Here is an 18,746-nt window from a genome sequence, read left to right on the forward strand (position 1 = left end):
AGTGATTTTTTATACAAAAGATTATAATTTGACACAGATCTTTTGCTTTCTAGAGGTTCTCCTGATCCATGCTTTTAGGGTCTATAAACTGACCAGTCTTAGTCTGATATTCACTATTGATTGTTATTAAAATGGATATTACACACACACACACACACACACACACACATACATATATATATATATATATATATATATATATATATATATATATATATATATATATGGAAAGGGGTATTTCAAATTCTGTGAGAAAAGACAGTGAATTTATGGTTAAATATTATATACACGTCTTTAAATGGATAGGCCAACAGTTGAAAGAGTAATCAGATGTTATCCTTCAGTACAAATACAAGGAAAATACATGCATTTAAAATAAATAAATAAATAAATAAATAAATAAATAAATACTAAAATACTACACAGTAGTGCTTTTAAATAAATTTTTATCACAAAAGTAAAATTAATGAATATGATGAGGGAAAAGTTAAACATATTATTGTGCACTAAAATGGATGTTGTTGTTTTTTTGTCTGTGCCTTTTGGGCCTATTTCACTCATCATTTTAGCGACAAGGTTAATCTACAGCTAAAGAGAAAATAAATGGAAAGAAAGCTAAAATGTCCAGTTTGTGCCTGTTATCCATTTGTTATTGTCTGAATCTCTTTGTGGTTGTCTTTTCTTTCTTGGTTTTCTGTCTAATGATTTATGGGATTATATACCTTTATATTTGTATTGTCTGATTTGTTTTGTATATTTTTTTGAACTGCTACATAAAGAACAAATAATAACATGAGGCTGGGGTATGTTGTCTTACTCCAAACATATGCGTATGAATGATCAGTTGGGGGATAAATATGGTTAACATCATGCCATTATTATCTCATTAAAGTAATGAGACAAAATAATTGAGTTCTGAACAAATCAACAGTGAAAAGCAAGATGTATTATAATAATAATAATAATAATAATAATAATAATAATAATAATAATAATAATAATACAACTACTACTGCCACTACTGCTACCACCACTATAAGTACAACTGCTATTATAAATAGTAGTAGTAGTAGTTGTAATAGTAATAGTATCCACAGCAAAGTCCATATTTCATTGTATCCCTAGCCTATCCATTTCAGTTTCCATTTATAGTTCCTTTTAGAGTATATTTATTTTATGCCATATTTGTTCTGTTATGTGTATTATTTGTAATGTGTGTGTTTGAGGAGACAGAGAACAATAGAATAGAATAGAGTATGTAGTATTTGTCACATATTGGTCCATGTGGTAAATGATTCATAAAGACAAGGGGATAATCTGTTATTAAGAGTTAGAGCTCTGTGGCCATGTTAGGCTGCTGATAAACTGGATGGATATTCTTAGACACAGTAACCAAACACCACATTGAGCAGAGCGATAGTTATGCCACATGGAGCTCAGTGAACACACTTCACACTTTCATTTTGTGTTCTATGATGTGGAATTCTTTCTTTCTTTCTTTCTTTCTTTCTTTCTTTCTTTCTTTCTTTCTTTCTTTCTTTCTTTCTTTTCTATCAGTCTCAATAGCAATTAAAATAGCATGTGCTTCACATTTCACATTTCATCAACACTAGACATAATACAATAAATAATATCATAAACTACTCAGTGCTGTGAAAAACACTGCTGATTTAAACTGGGACTTTCCAATCCTACCTCTACTATTTAACAAGTTTATGTTCATCAGGGAGAGTCTTCCAAACCAATCACCAAATAAAAAAGGTAAATCAGTTCAATGGAAACAAAAGAGGGTTTCCATGGTTTTCTAAAACAGAGCAGATGCTGGTCCCTCTTTCTAAAAACAACCTGAGCTTTTAAAAATGTGTGCCTCATGTGTGGAGACAGGTTTTCTAAAAGAAAATCCCAATATCTGTGCTTTTATATACATTTAAGTGAATATTCCTAGCACCATTTAATAAAATTAAATATCAGGTCAGAATTTACTTTGCTTCAACTGAATGTTTGCACTGAATTTGGAAGAAGATATGCTTTAGTGTCTTTACTTGAACTGAAAGCATTTCCAAACCACCCCAAACAAAAACACTTTGCTGACACTAAAATCGCAATCTTCAGTTTTTTTTTGCTTGTATATTGAGATTCAGATTGATGTAAGTGATTGTTTGCTTGTATGCTTTGACCATATACACATAAACTTAGACAAGGCAGCTGCTAAACTGCATTTTGTTTCTGTACAACAATAAGGTTCTTTTCACATCTAGTTTGCTCTCTAAAGTCAAGTTAAAATTATTGTTTAACAGTGACGTTCTGCCCCCCTCTGGTCAGAAGAGTCACTGCTCCACACCTGCAGGTTCTCTTGGACCAGCAAGAAGTTTACCTTAAGAACAGTTTACATCTATAGTACAGGGTGGGTGAAAAGTAACTAGGCATTAGAAATAGCTTATAGAATTTTTAGAATCACTGAAGTCATGACAAAAACATTTTTTGAACAGACAACACTAATGGAGATTTCTTATTTTCTTAATGTCTTATTTCTTAGTTAGGAGGTTCTCAATGAAATCCCAGACCACGTCCTTCAGAAGGTTGTTCATTTAATCTCTGGCCGTTTGAGGAAACTGTTTGATGCCACCGGTGCAAACGTTGAAATATGAAAATTTACTTTAATTTTCCCATGTAATCAAGAACATGTATCACTTGTTTTTTTTCAATAAATCTGTAATAGGAATATGGATTTTATTACCAATTTTTAATGCCTGGTTAGTTTTCACCCACTCTGAAGATCTTTAGACCTTTTTTTTTTTTTTTTTACAATGTCAGGTGAATCTGTTGCAAACAAGATATATAAACTCCTACCTTGATGTTTATCATATTTTGTTTTTCATGGATAATTTACACAGTCTTTGTTATTATTAATAATATCATTTGTTTGGGGTGAATCTAATGAACAAGCTATTGAATTAAAACTGTACAATTCAATAATAAAACAATGATATCTATCATGTATGTAAATATTTGTTGTAAATCTAAGCATGTTAGGCTCAGTCACTACATACATCATCAGTCGAGCAATCATAAATTCAGCTGTGAAGAAATCTTTTCAGGACATCCATTTATATGTGACAAAGTTTTACCTTAATGCAACCTATAATCAGTTCAGAAGCCGATCAGTCAAAATTAACTGACATCCATGTGTCCAAGTTTTTAAAAGCTATGAAAATCACATCATGTTTTTACCCTACATATTAATTTTTATAAAGGGTATTCAGCTCAGTCTACAGAGATATTTAAAGTCTCACTCTTTTTTTTTTTAGTACATTTTGTTTTTGCCAAATGTTTGATTAAACTTCATCAAAATATTTGATAATACATATAACTTTGAAAATGATGTACTTTTAAAAAATAATTGTATAACTTCAATTTGGACTGTGATGTATTTTAGAGGTTCAGAGCATGTTTTTTTTTTTTTTTATCTCATAGGGCAAGAATTTTATGTTTAACTTGAAGTATATTGTAAATCTGGAAACAAGACTTTGGCACCTCCTCTTGACTCTTTTACAGGTTGGAGAAAACCTACCCTGCAATGGCAGATCATGAGGCTGATTTTTAGGTCTTAAGAAGTTTCCCAGAAAGGTAGGATGTTTGACAGCTGAAATTACCATTTGGTGTTAATATTAAATCAAATCACATTGCAATTAAATTATAAGAACTCATTGTTGGCACTACATTATACATGCTGTACATTTTTATTTTTATTTGTCAGGGACCATGTACAGAAAACATTGGACTCAAACACAGTAGAGTTGCTCTGTACCGAATAATAGCTCTCTAGCTAATTTGCATCTCCAGTGGAAGGCAGCAAAGACATTGACAAGATTAGAAAAGAGATTAAAAAGGTATGCAAGTGCATTGCAACATATACTACACATAAAGTGTATACTCATTCAGATTAGTGCATAACATTAAGTGCAAACACTCCCATCCAAGTGTTAAACAGACAAGATTTTTGAATGTGTTACAGCCAGAATGTCATTAATTGATTGTATTGGAATTAATCCGACAAAACATGAAGCGTTGTTGTTGTGTTCATACTGTCTACAACAAAAGACAAGTCAAGGTCTATTACAATATGAATAAAATATGAAGTTAAAGTGACCTACCAAAACAGACTGAAAACAAACTCCTATATTTAGTGCAACAAACCAGAGAACATGCATTGTGCAGTATGTTCGTTATGCAGTGCATGTATATATACTGTGTAATAATAATAATAATGATAATGGATTGGATTTCTATAGCGCTTTTCTAGGGCCCCAAAGTGCTTTACAGTTTTGACCCATCACTCATTCGTTCTCACATTCCCCCTCTGGTGGCGGTAAACTACACCTGTAACCACAGCTGCCCTGGGGCAGGCTGACAGACATATTTGCATTGTAGTGCAGTTAATCTTGGTTACTGTTTGAATGCATCAGAGTTCACAATGCTCACTGTATGAGGAAAAAAGTTCATGTGCAGACAATGCTTTGTTGTAGATCTGTAAATAAATCCAGTTAGCCCTCGTCATGTGTCAGTGACGTGGTCATTCCAGGGAAACACGTGGAAGCGGTAGGACATTTGAAGGACAGCACCATGAGCTGCAGTACAGATGATGAGGAAGAAGCATACAAGAGAAGAAAAAAAGGCAAAGGGAATTAAATTGATCTCCATACAAAAAATGAAGTCACCAGGATCTCTGTAAACAATAACTGTAAAACCTTCCAAGTTAGAACCACATTTGGACTGTCAGCGTTCTCCATAAAGGGCAGTCACATCTGGAACACAATGCCAGATCAAAACTAATAGAAGATGTCAATACATTCACAGCGAAGGTTTTCTTTTGTCTTTTCTTTGAGTGTATGAGTGTGTGTGGTACATGTGAATAGGCTTTTATACTATTGTTTATACAATTTTTATTTCATAATTGTTTTTACTGTAAATGTGTATCTCTAACTGGGGACAGGAGTTGCAAACTAACTTAATGCTATATACACTTTATGCAGAACATCAGATCTTCTATATGTCCTCTATGTTTAGCTGCCTTGTCCCAATGAATAAATGAATAAATAAACAAAACTACATTTTGTTTGTAGGTGTATATAAATATCCTCTCAAGACTCAGGAAAGTAAAAGTTTTGCCTTTTTTTTTTTTTTTTTTTAACATTAAATAATTGTCCTAATCGGAAACAACATAATGCAACAATTTTTTCAGATACATTACATTTTTTCAATGGAATATTCTTCGCAGTGGACAAATTTTTGTCCACTGCGAAGTAAAGCTTTTTTTTTTTTTTTTTTTTTCTTAAGTAAATCTAATACTGGTCTGGTGTCATTACAAAACACTGTTAAAATGGAAAATATGGCCTGCAAATGTCTCATCAATCTTGCACTAAATCATAAAATCTATTGTAGGTAGATTATTTGTCCATGCTTGCACAGTGTTATATTTTTCGGGCTGGCGTGCAAGTGATGTTTTTTTCAGGGAGTTCCAGATTCCTGATTACAGGTAATTTCTATGGCTGGGTGTATTGATACCAAGGCCGAGTATCGGTATTGACACTAGTGTGGTGAGATCGATACTTTTGTTGCAGTTTCTCTTGTATATGTCCAGGAAATTACTGAAATTTCCTCACTGAGTTCATACGTGTGTAGCTTCTCTTCAAGTCTGTCTGTCTGTCTGTCTCTCTTTCTGCTGCTCTCTGAGGCACACTTTGCCCTCCCCGCCCCCCCCTGCCAGAGCAGTCAGAGCACTGACTGAGAGCAGCCTGTGATGGTGGAGAGAAAGAGAAGCACTGTATGAAGCTTATTCACTGCAGCTGACAGGGAAACTGAAATATGTGATGTGTGCAATAATGTAATTTGCCACTGTGGTAACACCATAAATTTAAAAGGGGAATTATTTTATTATTTTTATATAGTTAAATTGTTTAATATTGTAGTTAGTAAATAAAAAACATGTTTATTTGCCTAAAACCTTTGTCCTGTGTTTTATCATAATCAACTAACTAATAAAGGCAAAATCACAAAATTATTCAATGATCATGATATTTCAATTAAGAAGTATCAGTATTGGCATCAGCAATACTATCCCTGTATTTACTTGGTATCGGATCGATATCAAAATTCCCAGTATCGCCCAGCCTTAGTAATTTCTGCTGTATTTTGTGGTCTCTGCTCGCATAATTCATCATGGCTTTTTTCCGCCTCATGTTTTAAACTCTTTATTTTGATATCACCGGAAGTCACGTGTCTAAATTCGGCTCGCTTGACACTGGTGTGGAAAAGATGGCTGCTTCGGCGGCAACGGCGAGTTCTTCCCCCGGTTTGTGTCCAAGTTACGCCGTGATTTGCTCTTTTCTGGAGCGGTACGGAGCGTTGTTGGACTTACCAGAGCTCACCTTTCCACAGCTGGAGAGATATCTGCAGGACACATCCTCAGGTAAGGCAGGAAAACCTCCACTGCTGGCGGGGAGGAGGAGAGACTTCACCAGTGCATTAATGGTACCTACCGTGCTAACAGGCTAGCAGCTATGTTAGCTAGTTGTGTGTTATTGTGTGGTTTTCTAACCTTCTTGTTTACTTAAAAACAAGTTACCCGCACCTCAGAGCTGCCGTTCGAAGTGGAAAACGTGTCTATGCATAATTTATTGGCTATCCAGGTGTGAACCCGCCGAAGTGTTCGAGCTTTTCTGTCACTTTTGAGCTTTTGAATTGAGCTTAATTTTTTCCAAGCAGCCTTTATCTGCCTCTAACGTGAGGTAACACAACACAGACAGAAATGTGCGTGGGTTCCCGTGGAGCTGGTGGGACAAGAGACATTAGGAAGCTGTTGACTGTAGATTTATGAGGTTTATTTGAGAAATATGTCAATGTCTGAGACAGACACTCTAATGTGCACTTTATTTACTGTTAAAATATTTTGCCTTATAGTGGTTCGCTCAGCCTCCAAAAAACCCATCAAGGGCTTCCGGTTGAAGCTTTCAAAATATAAGCTGTCTTCTTCGTATTAAAAACCCACATATCGTAAACAGCTTAAACATGTCATCTATGCGTTGCATGTGCTACCTGTTGATAAGTATTCGATGTGTAATTCCGCTAACTTTACCGATATGTGCACTTTCATGTTAGCATTAATGTTAAAGTGTACGTCAAGCAAAGCACAATCACTTCCGGTTTTGCATCTTATTGTAACTGACTTGACTACTTTTTTTTTGCACTGGCGTTGCTGTACGCATGCGCAGCCTCCGTAAGCGTTCCTGGTCGTAGTCATCTGCCACATGTAAATGAAATGTGTACACAGCACGAAGTGATACATGTGCAGATGCAGTCCTCGTGTTTGTCTATTAGGTGCAGATTTCAGGAGGGGATGCAGGAGATGCGTCCCGTCAATATTTACAACAGCCGCATCTGTCTTCCTCGAATGACACACAAAAGAAAAAGGGCTAATGTTTTATAACAGTAAAAGATGTAATATTACTCGAAAGCAACGTGTTGGAGAATCGGATCTTTTCTTCTCCAGCACCATGACTGAGATGACTGAATCTTTTATGGCAAATGTAAAAATTGACAGATCTGATCCTTTCAGGTGTCACAGTGTGTTATAGTCTAATGTTTAGTTTGCCTTAGTATTCCTAAACTCAACCTGTGATACGTTTTGAAGATGCATCAACTTCTGAATATCCTCCTGTTAAACTTGGTATTTTTACTATTAATTAAAATCAGTTCAGTTATCTCTGACTGCGGTTACATGGAGAATATCCCTTCATTCTAATTGAAAACATTCTGATCAGAGATTGAAACTTACTGTATGTAACTCCACATTTGCTGATCCCATAAGATGTGTGTTGCACGTTCAAAGCATTTAATCAGGGTGTACCTGTTTTTGACATGCACAGTAATTTCACCTTCCTGTCAGAATTATACAAGAAGAAGATAAATAACCACTGTCCAAGACTGACTGACAATGCATTCTGGGTTCAATCCAGCGAAATGAACATCAACATGAAAAAGTATATTCACACACATTATTTATCAAGTGGGCTAATTTTTTAGCCACACATCTCTATTTTATGGAACTGTTATCCTTTTTAAAATACCACTGGTAGAAAAAAAGTTACACCCAATTTTATCGACTGTACTTTTTACACCATAGCCATAGCTCAAATTTGACTCTAAAATTATATCTAAAAAATTTGAAAATCTATTCAATCTGTTGATTATATCGATGATTGTTAAGTTTCAAGTATTAGATTTTCATTATTTTGTGAATATTATTGATATTTATGAGTTTGAAAATTTGTGAGTTGCTTAAAAGGCCCTGTCTTACCACTAAAATACCAATTTAAAATTTTCGAGTTACTTATAATTCAGATATTTGAGTCAAACTTTCAGAAAGTAATGATCTTTTGATACATTTCGGGTATTGCATATAATGGTAAAGAGTCATCCACATGTTACTGTGGCAACCTGTCCACGTGTTACCACTTTCTCATGTCAATAAAACAGAGACTTTTCAATATTTTACTCCAAAATTTATTTTCAGCATAGTTGAACATAATATCTAAAAGGTTTTGTCCTACTTGATATCAATTTTTGTCGAGAACTGAATGTTTGTGTAAAGCTTAAAAAATTGATGTCTGTTTCAAGTCCACGTGTTACTAAACAGTAATTTGACATATTTCCCCTAAACATTTTATCTCCCCAAATTTTGTTATATATAATGTTAAAGTGCCTATAAATACCTACTCAAATATGTATAATACATGCATATAAGTTACTCTGCTTACATGACAGAGACTGTTGAACATGAAATGTGTCCATGCGTTACCGCTTGATCGGACCCTTCTGGGACAGATATTAACTCTTATTTGTTTTTTATGAGTCAGTCACAGGTCAGTGGTTCAAACCTTTGCAGCAAGAGACAAGAGATGCAATCACATCAAGTGTTCGCAAGGCTGATATTATTTACGTTTTGAAAAAGTCATGAAAGGTTTAGTCCCCTCTTCCCTTCATTCTGATCAAAAACTCTCTTCTGCGTAAGGTTGCCTGCGTGAGTTGCCTTTATTCTGATTAGCTGTTTTCTTATTATTAGTGGAATGGAAGGGTCCAGGAAAACAGTCCCTTATGTGAACAGGTGGCACATGGATTTTTAAAGTAGCCTAATTTCTAACTCGGAAGACACAAAATAGGAAGGAGGAGTATACCATGCGTGTATGTGTGGGATAATATTAAACAAGAAAAACTGAAATGAACGTAAACTGATCATAAGATAAATTGTCAATAATTTTCCTTCACAAAAATAAAGACATTTTCAGGATAAGCTGACACAGAAGAGACACAAATATTGGAGCATAAAAATCTGCAATGAATAGTAAATTAACCCCAGACCCTGACTTAATGTGTGTGTGCTTTTCTACAAGTGAAACTTATGCTCATGTCTGTATCCACTCCATCTTGTGAAGAAGCCAGTACAAAACCAATATAGATACTGGCACACAGTGTCAATGATCTAAATAGTTAGCATCTGTATTACTAGTAATATCTGCATCAAATGTTTGTCCTGTGTTTGGAGATTAAGGAGCTCTGAGGCTATGCAGTAAGACTAGAATCTTTCTAGATAACTTTACATGTCTCAGTGTAGCACATTTTCTGTATATTTACAGGATAGTTATATAAGCTTAAATTAGAAAGTAGGCTTTTTTTCCCTGTTCGTTTTATAAAAAGTTTAAAGGTCCTAGGCCAAACTTTGAAGTGCTTTAATGAGCATACTTTTTTATTCCTTAGGCTCTTTAAGAAGACATGGTAAATGTATGCACAGTATTAAAAATGCAAACAAAAAATCAGAACTAAATGTTTTCTACATAGAAAAGTCAGTAGTTACTGTAATGCTCTTCATTAGTACATCTTGAACTCTCTTTGGTTGACTGTGTTGAAGTTTCCTAAAGTAACCTTATATTGTTATACCAGACTCTCTTCACAACTTCCCAGAGTTCTTCTTTTGACTTGGGAATGTGCTTATTTCTTATGTCTAGATGATCTGATGTAGCTTCTACAATATTGGTGCTTTTTTCTGATGTATTTTTAATGCTGTTTACATATTTGCTGTACATTCTGGATGTATCCTGATACTGAGAAATTTATACTTAATTCATTGTTCAGGATGGTCTGTGGAATCATACCATCATAACGTAATCATACAATCAAGTACCATTTTCTTTTTTGTCCTAGGCGTCATATTCAAACCATTTCCATGTGTTAGAAGTAGTCCCTCCTGACATGTACTTCATGTTTAGAAATATGGACCTTATGAATATTTGCTGACTACATTGGTACTTAAAAAAAAAAGCTGAAAATATTGCCGTTACAAGTGTGATTTGTGACACAATTAAATAATCAATATACCTTAATATGTAACAACTTATTTTCCCTTGTGGCATCCTGTGTCATGATAACACATAGTACCACACTGGGGTTAAATTACACTTGAACTGAAGCAATGTACAACATTCAGCAGAGTAAACTGGCTACTACTCACAAATTTCTGAGTCATCAGCTGGCATGTGCAAGCGAGACCAGTTTTAATTTCATGCTCTTTCTAAAGCTAAATGTTCTATCCAGGTTTTCCACATGTTGATCCTGGTTGTAGACATAGGAGTTTTTCTGAAATAATGTGAATGTAGATTTCATGTCTGATCACTTTCTTGTCATTTGCGCCTCACAGTCTGTAGTAAATGATTTGTACACAATGTAAGCACTTGTAAACACTAGAGACAGATGAACTGGTGTGACCGATTAACGGGCACAGATCATACATTTTGCCAATCAGTATCTGCAGATGTTGCCACAGATCTTACGTGATAGTTAATATTAGTCCTCCAAATGGAATTACTGACTTTTTTTAGATGATGAGCTGAAAAGATAAAAATCCCATCTAGATCATTAGTTACTGTGATATTCAGTGATTCAGATTTATTTATTTATTTAGGGATTTATTTCTTGGATTTAGTGGTTCAGGTAAACAGTGATCCAATTTCTAATAAATTGATAAATTGATCTGATTGAATTTCAGACACAGAAAATGTGTTTTCAGTGTTGAAATGTTTCTGGAGAAGAACTGGGCGAAAAACACACATGCAGATTAATCAGCTGTTGCTTTATTTATTTTTTTTTTACCCACATCAAACTATTATGTCTGTCACAATTATGAAATTTGGTTTGATTATTGACTATGATTTGTGTCCTAACTATTGACTATTTAGTTAACGTTATGCCACCATTGTAGTAGAAAAGGTATTAATTGACAGAATATTGACATGTGAAATTAATTATATACACTGAACATGATAGATATGGTTTTACTTAAATATACAAAGCCCATTACTTAAGTTCATATAACTCTATTGGAATTTTATTTGATGAAATGATGATGTTCTCCACCACTCAATAAGATTAATCAGAAAATGGGAGAAGATAATAAAAATGTTCATGTCTGGTTTTGCTAGAAGCGCAAATTTTCCGTCAATGTAACAAAGACAGAAAAGCCCATAATTCTCACATCTGCGAGTCTTCATGTAAATCAGGGGTGGCCAGCCCTGGTCCTGGAGAGCCACTATCCTACATGTTTTAGATGTTTCCCTCTTCCAGCACACCTGACGGTCGTTATCAGGCTTCTGCAGCGCTTGATGATAGGCTTATCATTTCAATCAGGTGTGTTGGAAGAGGGATAGATGTAAAACATGCAGGATGGTGGCTCTCCAGGACCAGGATTGGCCACTCCTGATCTGAATGATTAAATGAGAATTATGTTCAGATCTGAAGTGGCACCTATTCTATTCCTCTCACAAACGTTGCTTATGTGGAGTTTTAGGTTTAGTCTTCATTAGTATTAACATTACTGAATTGTCTGTCTGATCTTCCCTCAGTTCCAAAGCTCCTCGTAGATCTTCACGTCAAGTTGCTGAGGAAGATCGGCAAATCAGTGTCAGCAGACAGATGGGAGAAGCACCTCATCAAGGTAAATAGACTCTTGGGTGAGCTTTTTTACCAGATGGTTTAAAGTGGGTTCACCAGAGGGTTTTTTTAACCCGTCGTGTCTGAAAAATGGTTGAAACTCAAACACTAAGGATGTTTTATAGGTATATCAATGTTAAAAAAGCCATTGGAGAGCCCATTGATCCGCTGGTTGAATGGTAGAATAATGACAAACAACTAACTCCTTCAAAATATACATTAAAATCACTCTAACCTGATGGAGAGTGGCTCGTGTTTGTTAATAAAATGCAATCCAACATGCCATTTTGAAAAGGATGGAAATGGGTATTTTAGAATATGTTAAGAGAATCAGTATAGTAACATCACTTATCATGCAATAACATGCCAATCCATGCTAATCCTGCCAATAGAGCTGCACAGTTACTTCAATAGCAGTGTCAGAGTTCTATAATCATGATGAGTTACAAATTTAAGATCCAGTGTTTCCATCCTTATAAGAAAAGGCAATGTACAATGTGACACTAAGGTTTTCTCCTTTAATCTTATAGTATTACAGGATTTTGCCTGAGTTTGAAGCAAGGTTATTATTGTTAACGAAAACTAACGAAATGATGAAAACTAGAATTGAAAAAAACATTTTCGTTAACTGAAATAAATAAAAACTGGAATTAAAAGAAAAAAATGATAACTAACTGAAACTGTATTGTGTGCTTACAAAACCAAAACGTGTAAAAGTTAATGTTAAAATTCCTTTTGTTTTCATCTTTGTCAATGTCGGATTGATATGAAATCGATTTATTTCGCTCAAGCTATTTTAGCTGGCGGCACCATACGACACTTCACAGTCCGTAACCTCTCGTCACTTGTCATTTAGTCGGCTTCTCGTCCCCACTCTACCTGGAAACGTAGACTAAAGTTGGGAAAAAGCAGCAGAGTCCTGTATGGGATTTCTTTGAATACGATGGCGAGGAAGATAAAAGATATGAACTAAGCATTTAGAAAAAAATTTAAACTAATAAAAACTAGCAAACCTGCTCTTAAAACTAACTGAATTAGTGAGAAAGAAGTCAAAACTAAATAAAACTAAAATATAATGAAAAATCCAAAACCATTATAACCTTGGTTTGAAGAAGACCTAAGCCCAGAGTGAATCGTTTGATGCTTGAATACCAAACTTGTGAAAGCACCACTTGTACATCTGAAGTCATTTAGTTATTTTGAATGGTCTCTACATTCGTTTGGCTCAGGTACTGATCTTAAGCCTTAACATTTTCTTAACATCATATCTAGAGTTTTATTCCTTTCATTTGAAGTATAATGATAAAATATCTTATTTGTAAACATTTGGAAATTACATCATACAACTACTAGTTCTTGGACATGGAGGGAATTTGCCTGGAAAAACCTTATAAGATTTTTTATTACACCCAAGTTTAAAAGTAAACAGTTACAGAGGCATCAGGAATGTTGGAGAGAATGTGGGAAGATGGATGTTGACCATTCTCATGTTTTTTGGAAATGTTCAAAACTTTCGGAATATTGGGAAATGATCTACAATGTTCTATGTCAAGTTTTAGGGTCCACAATTCCAAAGAAACCTGAAATTCTTTATTTGTGCAACTTTGGTGATGGCACTATACGTGAATACGATAAATATTTGGTAAAGGTGATGTTGATAGCTGCAAAAAAATGTATAACAAGGAAATGGGGGAAGATGAACGTCCCATCAAAGGATCAATGGATAACTATGATTGAGGACATATTTCTAATGGAAAATCTAACACCCAGATTGAGACTACAAGAACCACAAATGAACAAAAAGTGGAAAAAATGGACATTATATAAGCAAAATGTCTGCTACCCAGACATGTTCATGTTGTGTTTTCATTTTGTTGTTGTTCTTTTAAAATTAATAAAATATAGGTTACAAAAAAAAAAATCTTATTTGTAACACCAAAACAGATGCAAAAACACAGAAAATGTGTACGTTAATAGTAAAAATCTAACACCAAATACACAGCAGACTGTGTATTATCACAGTGCAACCTTGGTCATTATATATTATCATATTTTTGTGTTATAGTGATTACATTTAACATACTAGATTATATATTCAAGTAAGGTGTGCATTAACATTTTAGGACTCATGTTTATTATTGCATAATAACCATCCGAAGTACAGCACATCATTTTTTATCTATTACATGTGTAAGTGTGACATTTAGAAAATGTATTCACAGCTTCTTTGTTTGAGATTAACTTTGGTTGTTACCTGTCATTTATGGTCCCAGATATGAGTATGACAGTCCCTGAGTAACAGTGATCTGTGTTGGTCTTTGATAAAAATATAACATCGAACTGATCACCCACCGCTCAAAGAGACTGGATTATAATTGTAACATGACCAACCAAGAAATCCAGGCTACAATAGTGAATATCACTTGCATCTGTTCTGTTTAAATGTGTTTCACTGACTCTACAAATGCGCTTGGTGATGTTTGAGGTGGTTAAAAAAATTAGTCCCATTGCTACCTACAGTTGTGATGTTTTCATACCATTGTGCTTAGAGATGTGTCACCTCCAGAAAATTAACAAGTTCCATAAAGCTCATTCATCAAAGTAAAAGTTAAGTCTTGGTGTCATTTTTCTCTATTGTTGACTGAGTTTGGGAAAAGTGAGGAAAGTTGAGATAGTATATGTCTGTGAGCATGCATATCAATTAATGAAAGATGAAGAAGAGTTGGCTTTTCTGTTACAGTGGTGAACTTCAAACGTCAGTAGCCAGATGACATGAACTGTTCCACATATTTGATGTAAAGAATATGGGTATTTCTTGTACAACATAAAGTCTGAGGTCCAGAGGAAAGCCATCAATTAAACATTACATTTAACATTTGGGTTCTGTATTTCCATCATAAACAACTGTTTGACATCAGAGCCTTACTTTCCTTTATTGTATTCTATCCCAAGTAAACACTTTCCCATCATCCACTGCTGACAGGAGAGTGATTTTGTGAGACAATTCAGTGTCACAGTTCAGTGTACTGATGGTTTTATTTAGGGCTGTACAATATTGGAAAAAACTGACTTTGCAATTTTTTTTTTAACCTTGCAATATATATTGCAATATGAAAAAATACTCAGGAGTATGTAATAGCTGTGTGGTGCCGACGTAAATGGTCAAACAAATTAGTTGTTACCTCTCATTGTGGCAACAGGTGTAAGGCACTGTTGACACAGAACACGTGTTTCAATATCATCCTTCTTGTAGCCGCAATAATTCCATATAACTGATGTTGCTTTTCTTTTTGGCACCAAGTCTTAGTTTACGGTGATTTTCTCTTGTTTGTTTCTCATTTTTCACTTGTTACCAGCGACTCACTTCAAACTTATTCAGAAAGACTGATTGGTGGATCACTGCAGGCAATGTGTGTCATATATCCTTGAAATTAGATGAGAACACATTGAGTTCATTTGCCTCCTACACTGCAGGACCTATGATGTGACTGTTGTGCACACGTACATCATGATGTCGATGCTCGAACAATACATTGTGCAGCCCTAGTTTTGTTGGATCAACCTATCAGATCAACTCTTGTGGATCTTGTAATATGTTGTTTTATTGTGTGCACTGAACCATTAATAATGGAAATTTTAAAGTTATATTATCAGGTTGGAGTTTTTATGCAATGTGCTGTTTTACAGAACTCTCCAATATCCCAAATGTAGAAGCCATCTGGTGCTACTGTGACGTTGATAGATGCCACGTTGTGTTATATTTCTGTTGTGACAAATTTGTCAGTTTCTTTTGAGAATTTTTAGAACAGGTTGAAATCCTTGAAAATGCTTGAATTTCAGTGTTGTGTTTTTAAGGTTTGAAGAGTGCTTGAATTTTAGTTTAAATGCTTGAAAGTGCTTGCAATTATAACTCTGTGATATGATTTGTTTATTTATTTTTAATATTAACTCAAGCCAAAGCTACTCACAGAGAGGCGATGGGCTACATTTTGAAAAACAATTTTTTTGTTAAAAAAAAAAAAATTGTGGGTGTTCTCAAGTCGACTCCAGGTACATTTTTATCTTAGTCTTTGTGTTGGTGTGAGTGTGCCTGAAGAACGCCAAGTGTCTTCCCTTTTTTTGGATAAAACTTTGTGTTCTCCTTTAATTTCTAAACTTTTTGGTATTATGAAACATAATTTTAGATGTTTTTAGCATAATACAATATACATGACTGTGATAGAAAGTGGAAACAAATAATCATGAGTATATGTATTGCTGTAAATATGCATTTGATCCCAGCGATAAGGTGCTGTGCTGGAAAAAATTGAAAATGATGCTTAAAAAGGCTGGAAAAGTGTTTGAATTTGACCTTGAAAAATGTGTACGAACCCTGTTTTAATAAAACAGCATCTCAGATATTGCATTGAGCAGATGTGGACGAGACTGCGAGACTGCTATTACAAATTGAACTTCTTTTTTTTTCCAAATACCTCTCATCCACAGAGCACAAGGTTTATTTGATTTATTTTTATTTAACCTTTGTTTAACCAGGTAGGTCAATTAAGAACCAGTTCTTATTTCCAGTGATGACCTGGCCAAGAGGCAGCAGAACAGGTTGTGCATAGGGCTGAGAAATATATTGAAATAATTTGATCAATCAAGGCTTTGGATTCTAGAAATTGCTAAATGTGCCAAAATTACATATTATTCCTCTGAAGACCTTACTTGCTCAACAAACATTTCAAGTGCAACCCATTTGCTTCTAGTAATACAGTACTGTGTAGAAGTGTTCGGCCACCTCTAGGTAGCTTGTTGTTTTTACAGAGTTAAAATGAGCATACATATTTATTTCATTTTCTTTTCTTCAGATACAACAAGAAAATACAGTGAATATGGGCACTGCCTTAGAGGACACGCAAAGACCTGAACTAAATGGGTTCTAAAGGTTAAAGTCACTATTTATTATGACCCCTGACCAGAGGTTGCACTAGACATTTTTATTGTCCGTCATTTTGACGGACAGGATCGTAAAAATTCCGTCATAACATATTATTATCCGTCATTTCAAATTTTTATTTTTTAGTGATAATGAGATATATTAGTAGTAGTATTAGTAGTAGTAGTATTTAATGTTCAAAAACATCTCAATGATGCAGCAACTGTAGTTGCTGCTGGCTGATAAACCAATGTGATATCACGACTTGCATAAATATATACACCACTTGTAATTGGTGTGTTATCTGTAGACATGATAAGCTTTCCTTATGTTTGTTCACACAGTGTCAAATACCATGCATTGAGGTTTTGGGTTCGAGTTATGTGAACCACAGATCTTGGCAAAAATTGACATGCCGTCAAATAACACATGAAAGGTAGAAAATGTGTACATATAGCTCACCAAATGCCACTGGCGTATTCCTTGCTTGTCCTTCATCCTCCACCGCATCAGTCCCTCTTTTTTCACCGCGTTTATCATTACCATCACATTTACTGGGCTTTCTAAAATAACGAAGGAGACTCGGCTGGCTTCGCATTTTGCGCTACCAAAGTAGCATATAATTTTGGCTGAAGTCAGCTAAACAACATCACAAGACTTGACACTGATTGATTATTATGCACACTCACCATCAACTGGACAGGGGGTCTATTACAGGTGAACTAACTGGAAAGGGGGTCTACTACAGGTGAACTAACGGTGAGTCATTTGACTGAAGTACTGCTGTTGTATTCAGTGTAGTTGTGAACAGTGGCGCTGTTGGGTTCTATACAGGTAGGATGCTGTTACGGAATGTTTGATGACTTGTTAAGAGAGAGACAGACCAGCGATCCTGCGAGCAGGTTCTGTTCAGTGTTGTGTGAAAACCTTCTTTGGTAGATTACCCTCAGTATTTTAAGCTGTCAAAATGATGGACGGCCTTCAGAATTTTCCGTCATTTAAAATAAAAAACCCGTCAATGATGGAATATTTTCGGTTAATGCAACCTCTGCCCCTGACCCCATGACATGAAGCTGTTAGACACATTTGACATGAGTTTTGATTGAAACCTGGCATAAAACATCAGAAACATAAAAAATAATGTGATAAATCTCATACTGTGTGAACAAAAGTGTTAAAGACATGCTTAGTGCAAAGTGAGGTCACACTGACTACTACCTCTGGTTTATTTAACCTGTTTTTTTTTTCTCTGAAAGTTTGTTTTTACTTCTGTACATACTTTACATAAATCCAGAGTGGATCTTAATACAGAAACTAAGAAATGTATATATGTTATCATTATAATGTGTGTGTTTGTCCAGTCTCATGTGACATACAGAATCATAATTCTGGAGCTACCACTGATTAAATGTATATATGTGTGGGTGGTTGAATTTTAACAGTGTAGGGTCTTAATCATTTAAACATTAACATGAGAAGTCACATGATTACCGTAGGAAGCCATTCCGAGCCGATGGAAAAACTCCCTGTAACTACTGTGTATGTAAATGTGCAGAGGTGGGTTTTGATTTGACATCTTGCTCTTATTATCCTGATTGTTTGAGTAAATGAAGAAACTAGGAGGTTGTTTTCCCTATAATAGAAGTTCTTCCTCCCTGCTGTCACCTTTTCTGGCTCCTGGAGGGTTTGCTAGGTTTCCTCAGCGTATGGTACTTGTAAAGTTTTGACTTAAATTTGTGAAGTAACGTGAGATAATTGTGTTTTACGATTGGTGCTATATAAATAAAAC

General features: G+C 34.9%; 1 protein-coding gene across 4 annotated transcripts in view; it reads left to right on the forward strand.

Annotated features, from left to right (window-relative positions):
• Nucleotides 1-6,305: 6,305 nt before the first annotated feature.
• rsf1b.1 (remodeling and spacing factor 1b, tandem duplicate 1) overlaps nucleotides 6,306-18,746 on the forward strand; it is a 32,097-nt gene continuing 19,656 nt past the window's right edge. For all 4 annotated transcript variants that reach the window (XM_030153931.1, XM_030153932.1, XM_030153934.1 and 1 more), the window contains exons 1-2: nucleotides 6,306-6,469; nucleotides 11,952-12,043. In XM_030153931.1, coding sequence (XP_030009791.1) covers nucleotides 6,316-6,469; nucleotides 11,952-12,043 — 246 coding nt within the window. In that variant the 5' untranslated portion in view covers nucleotides 6,306-6,315. The remainder of the gene's footprint in view (nucleotides 6,470-11,951; nucleotides 12,044-18,746) is intronic.

Source organism: Sphaeramia orbicularis, chromosome 14, assembly GCF_902148855.1.
Source record: "Sphaeramia orbicularis chromosome 14, fSphaOr1.1, whole genome shotgun sequence".
Lineage (NCBI taxonomy): Eukaryota > Metazoa > Chordata > Actinopteri > Kurtiformes > Apogonidae > Sphaeramia > Sphaeramia orbicularis.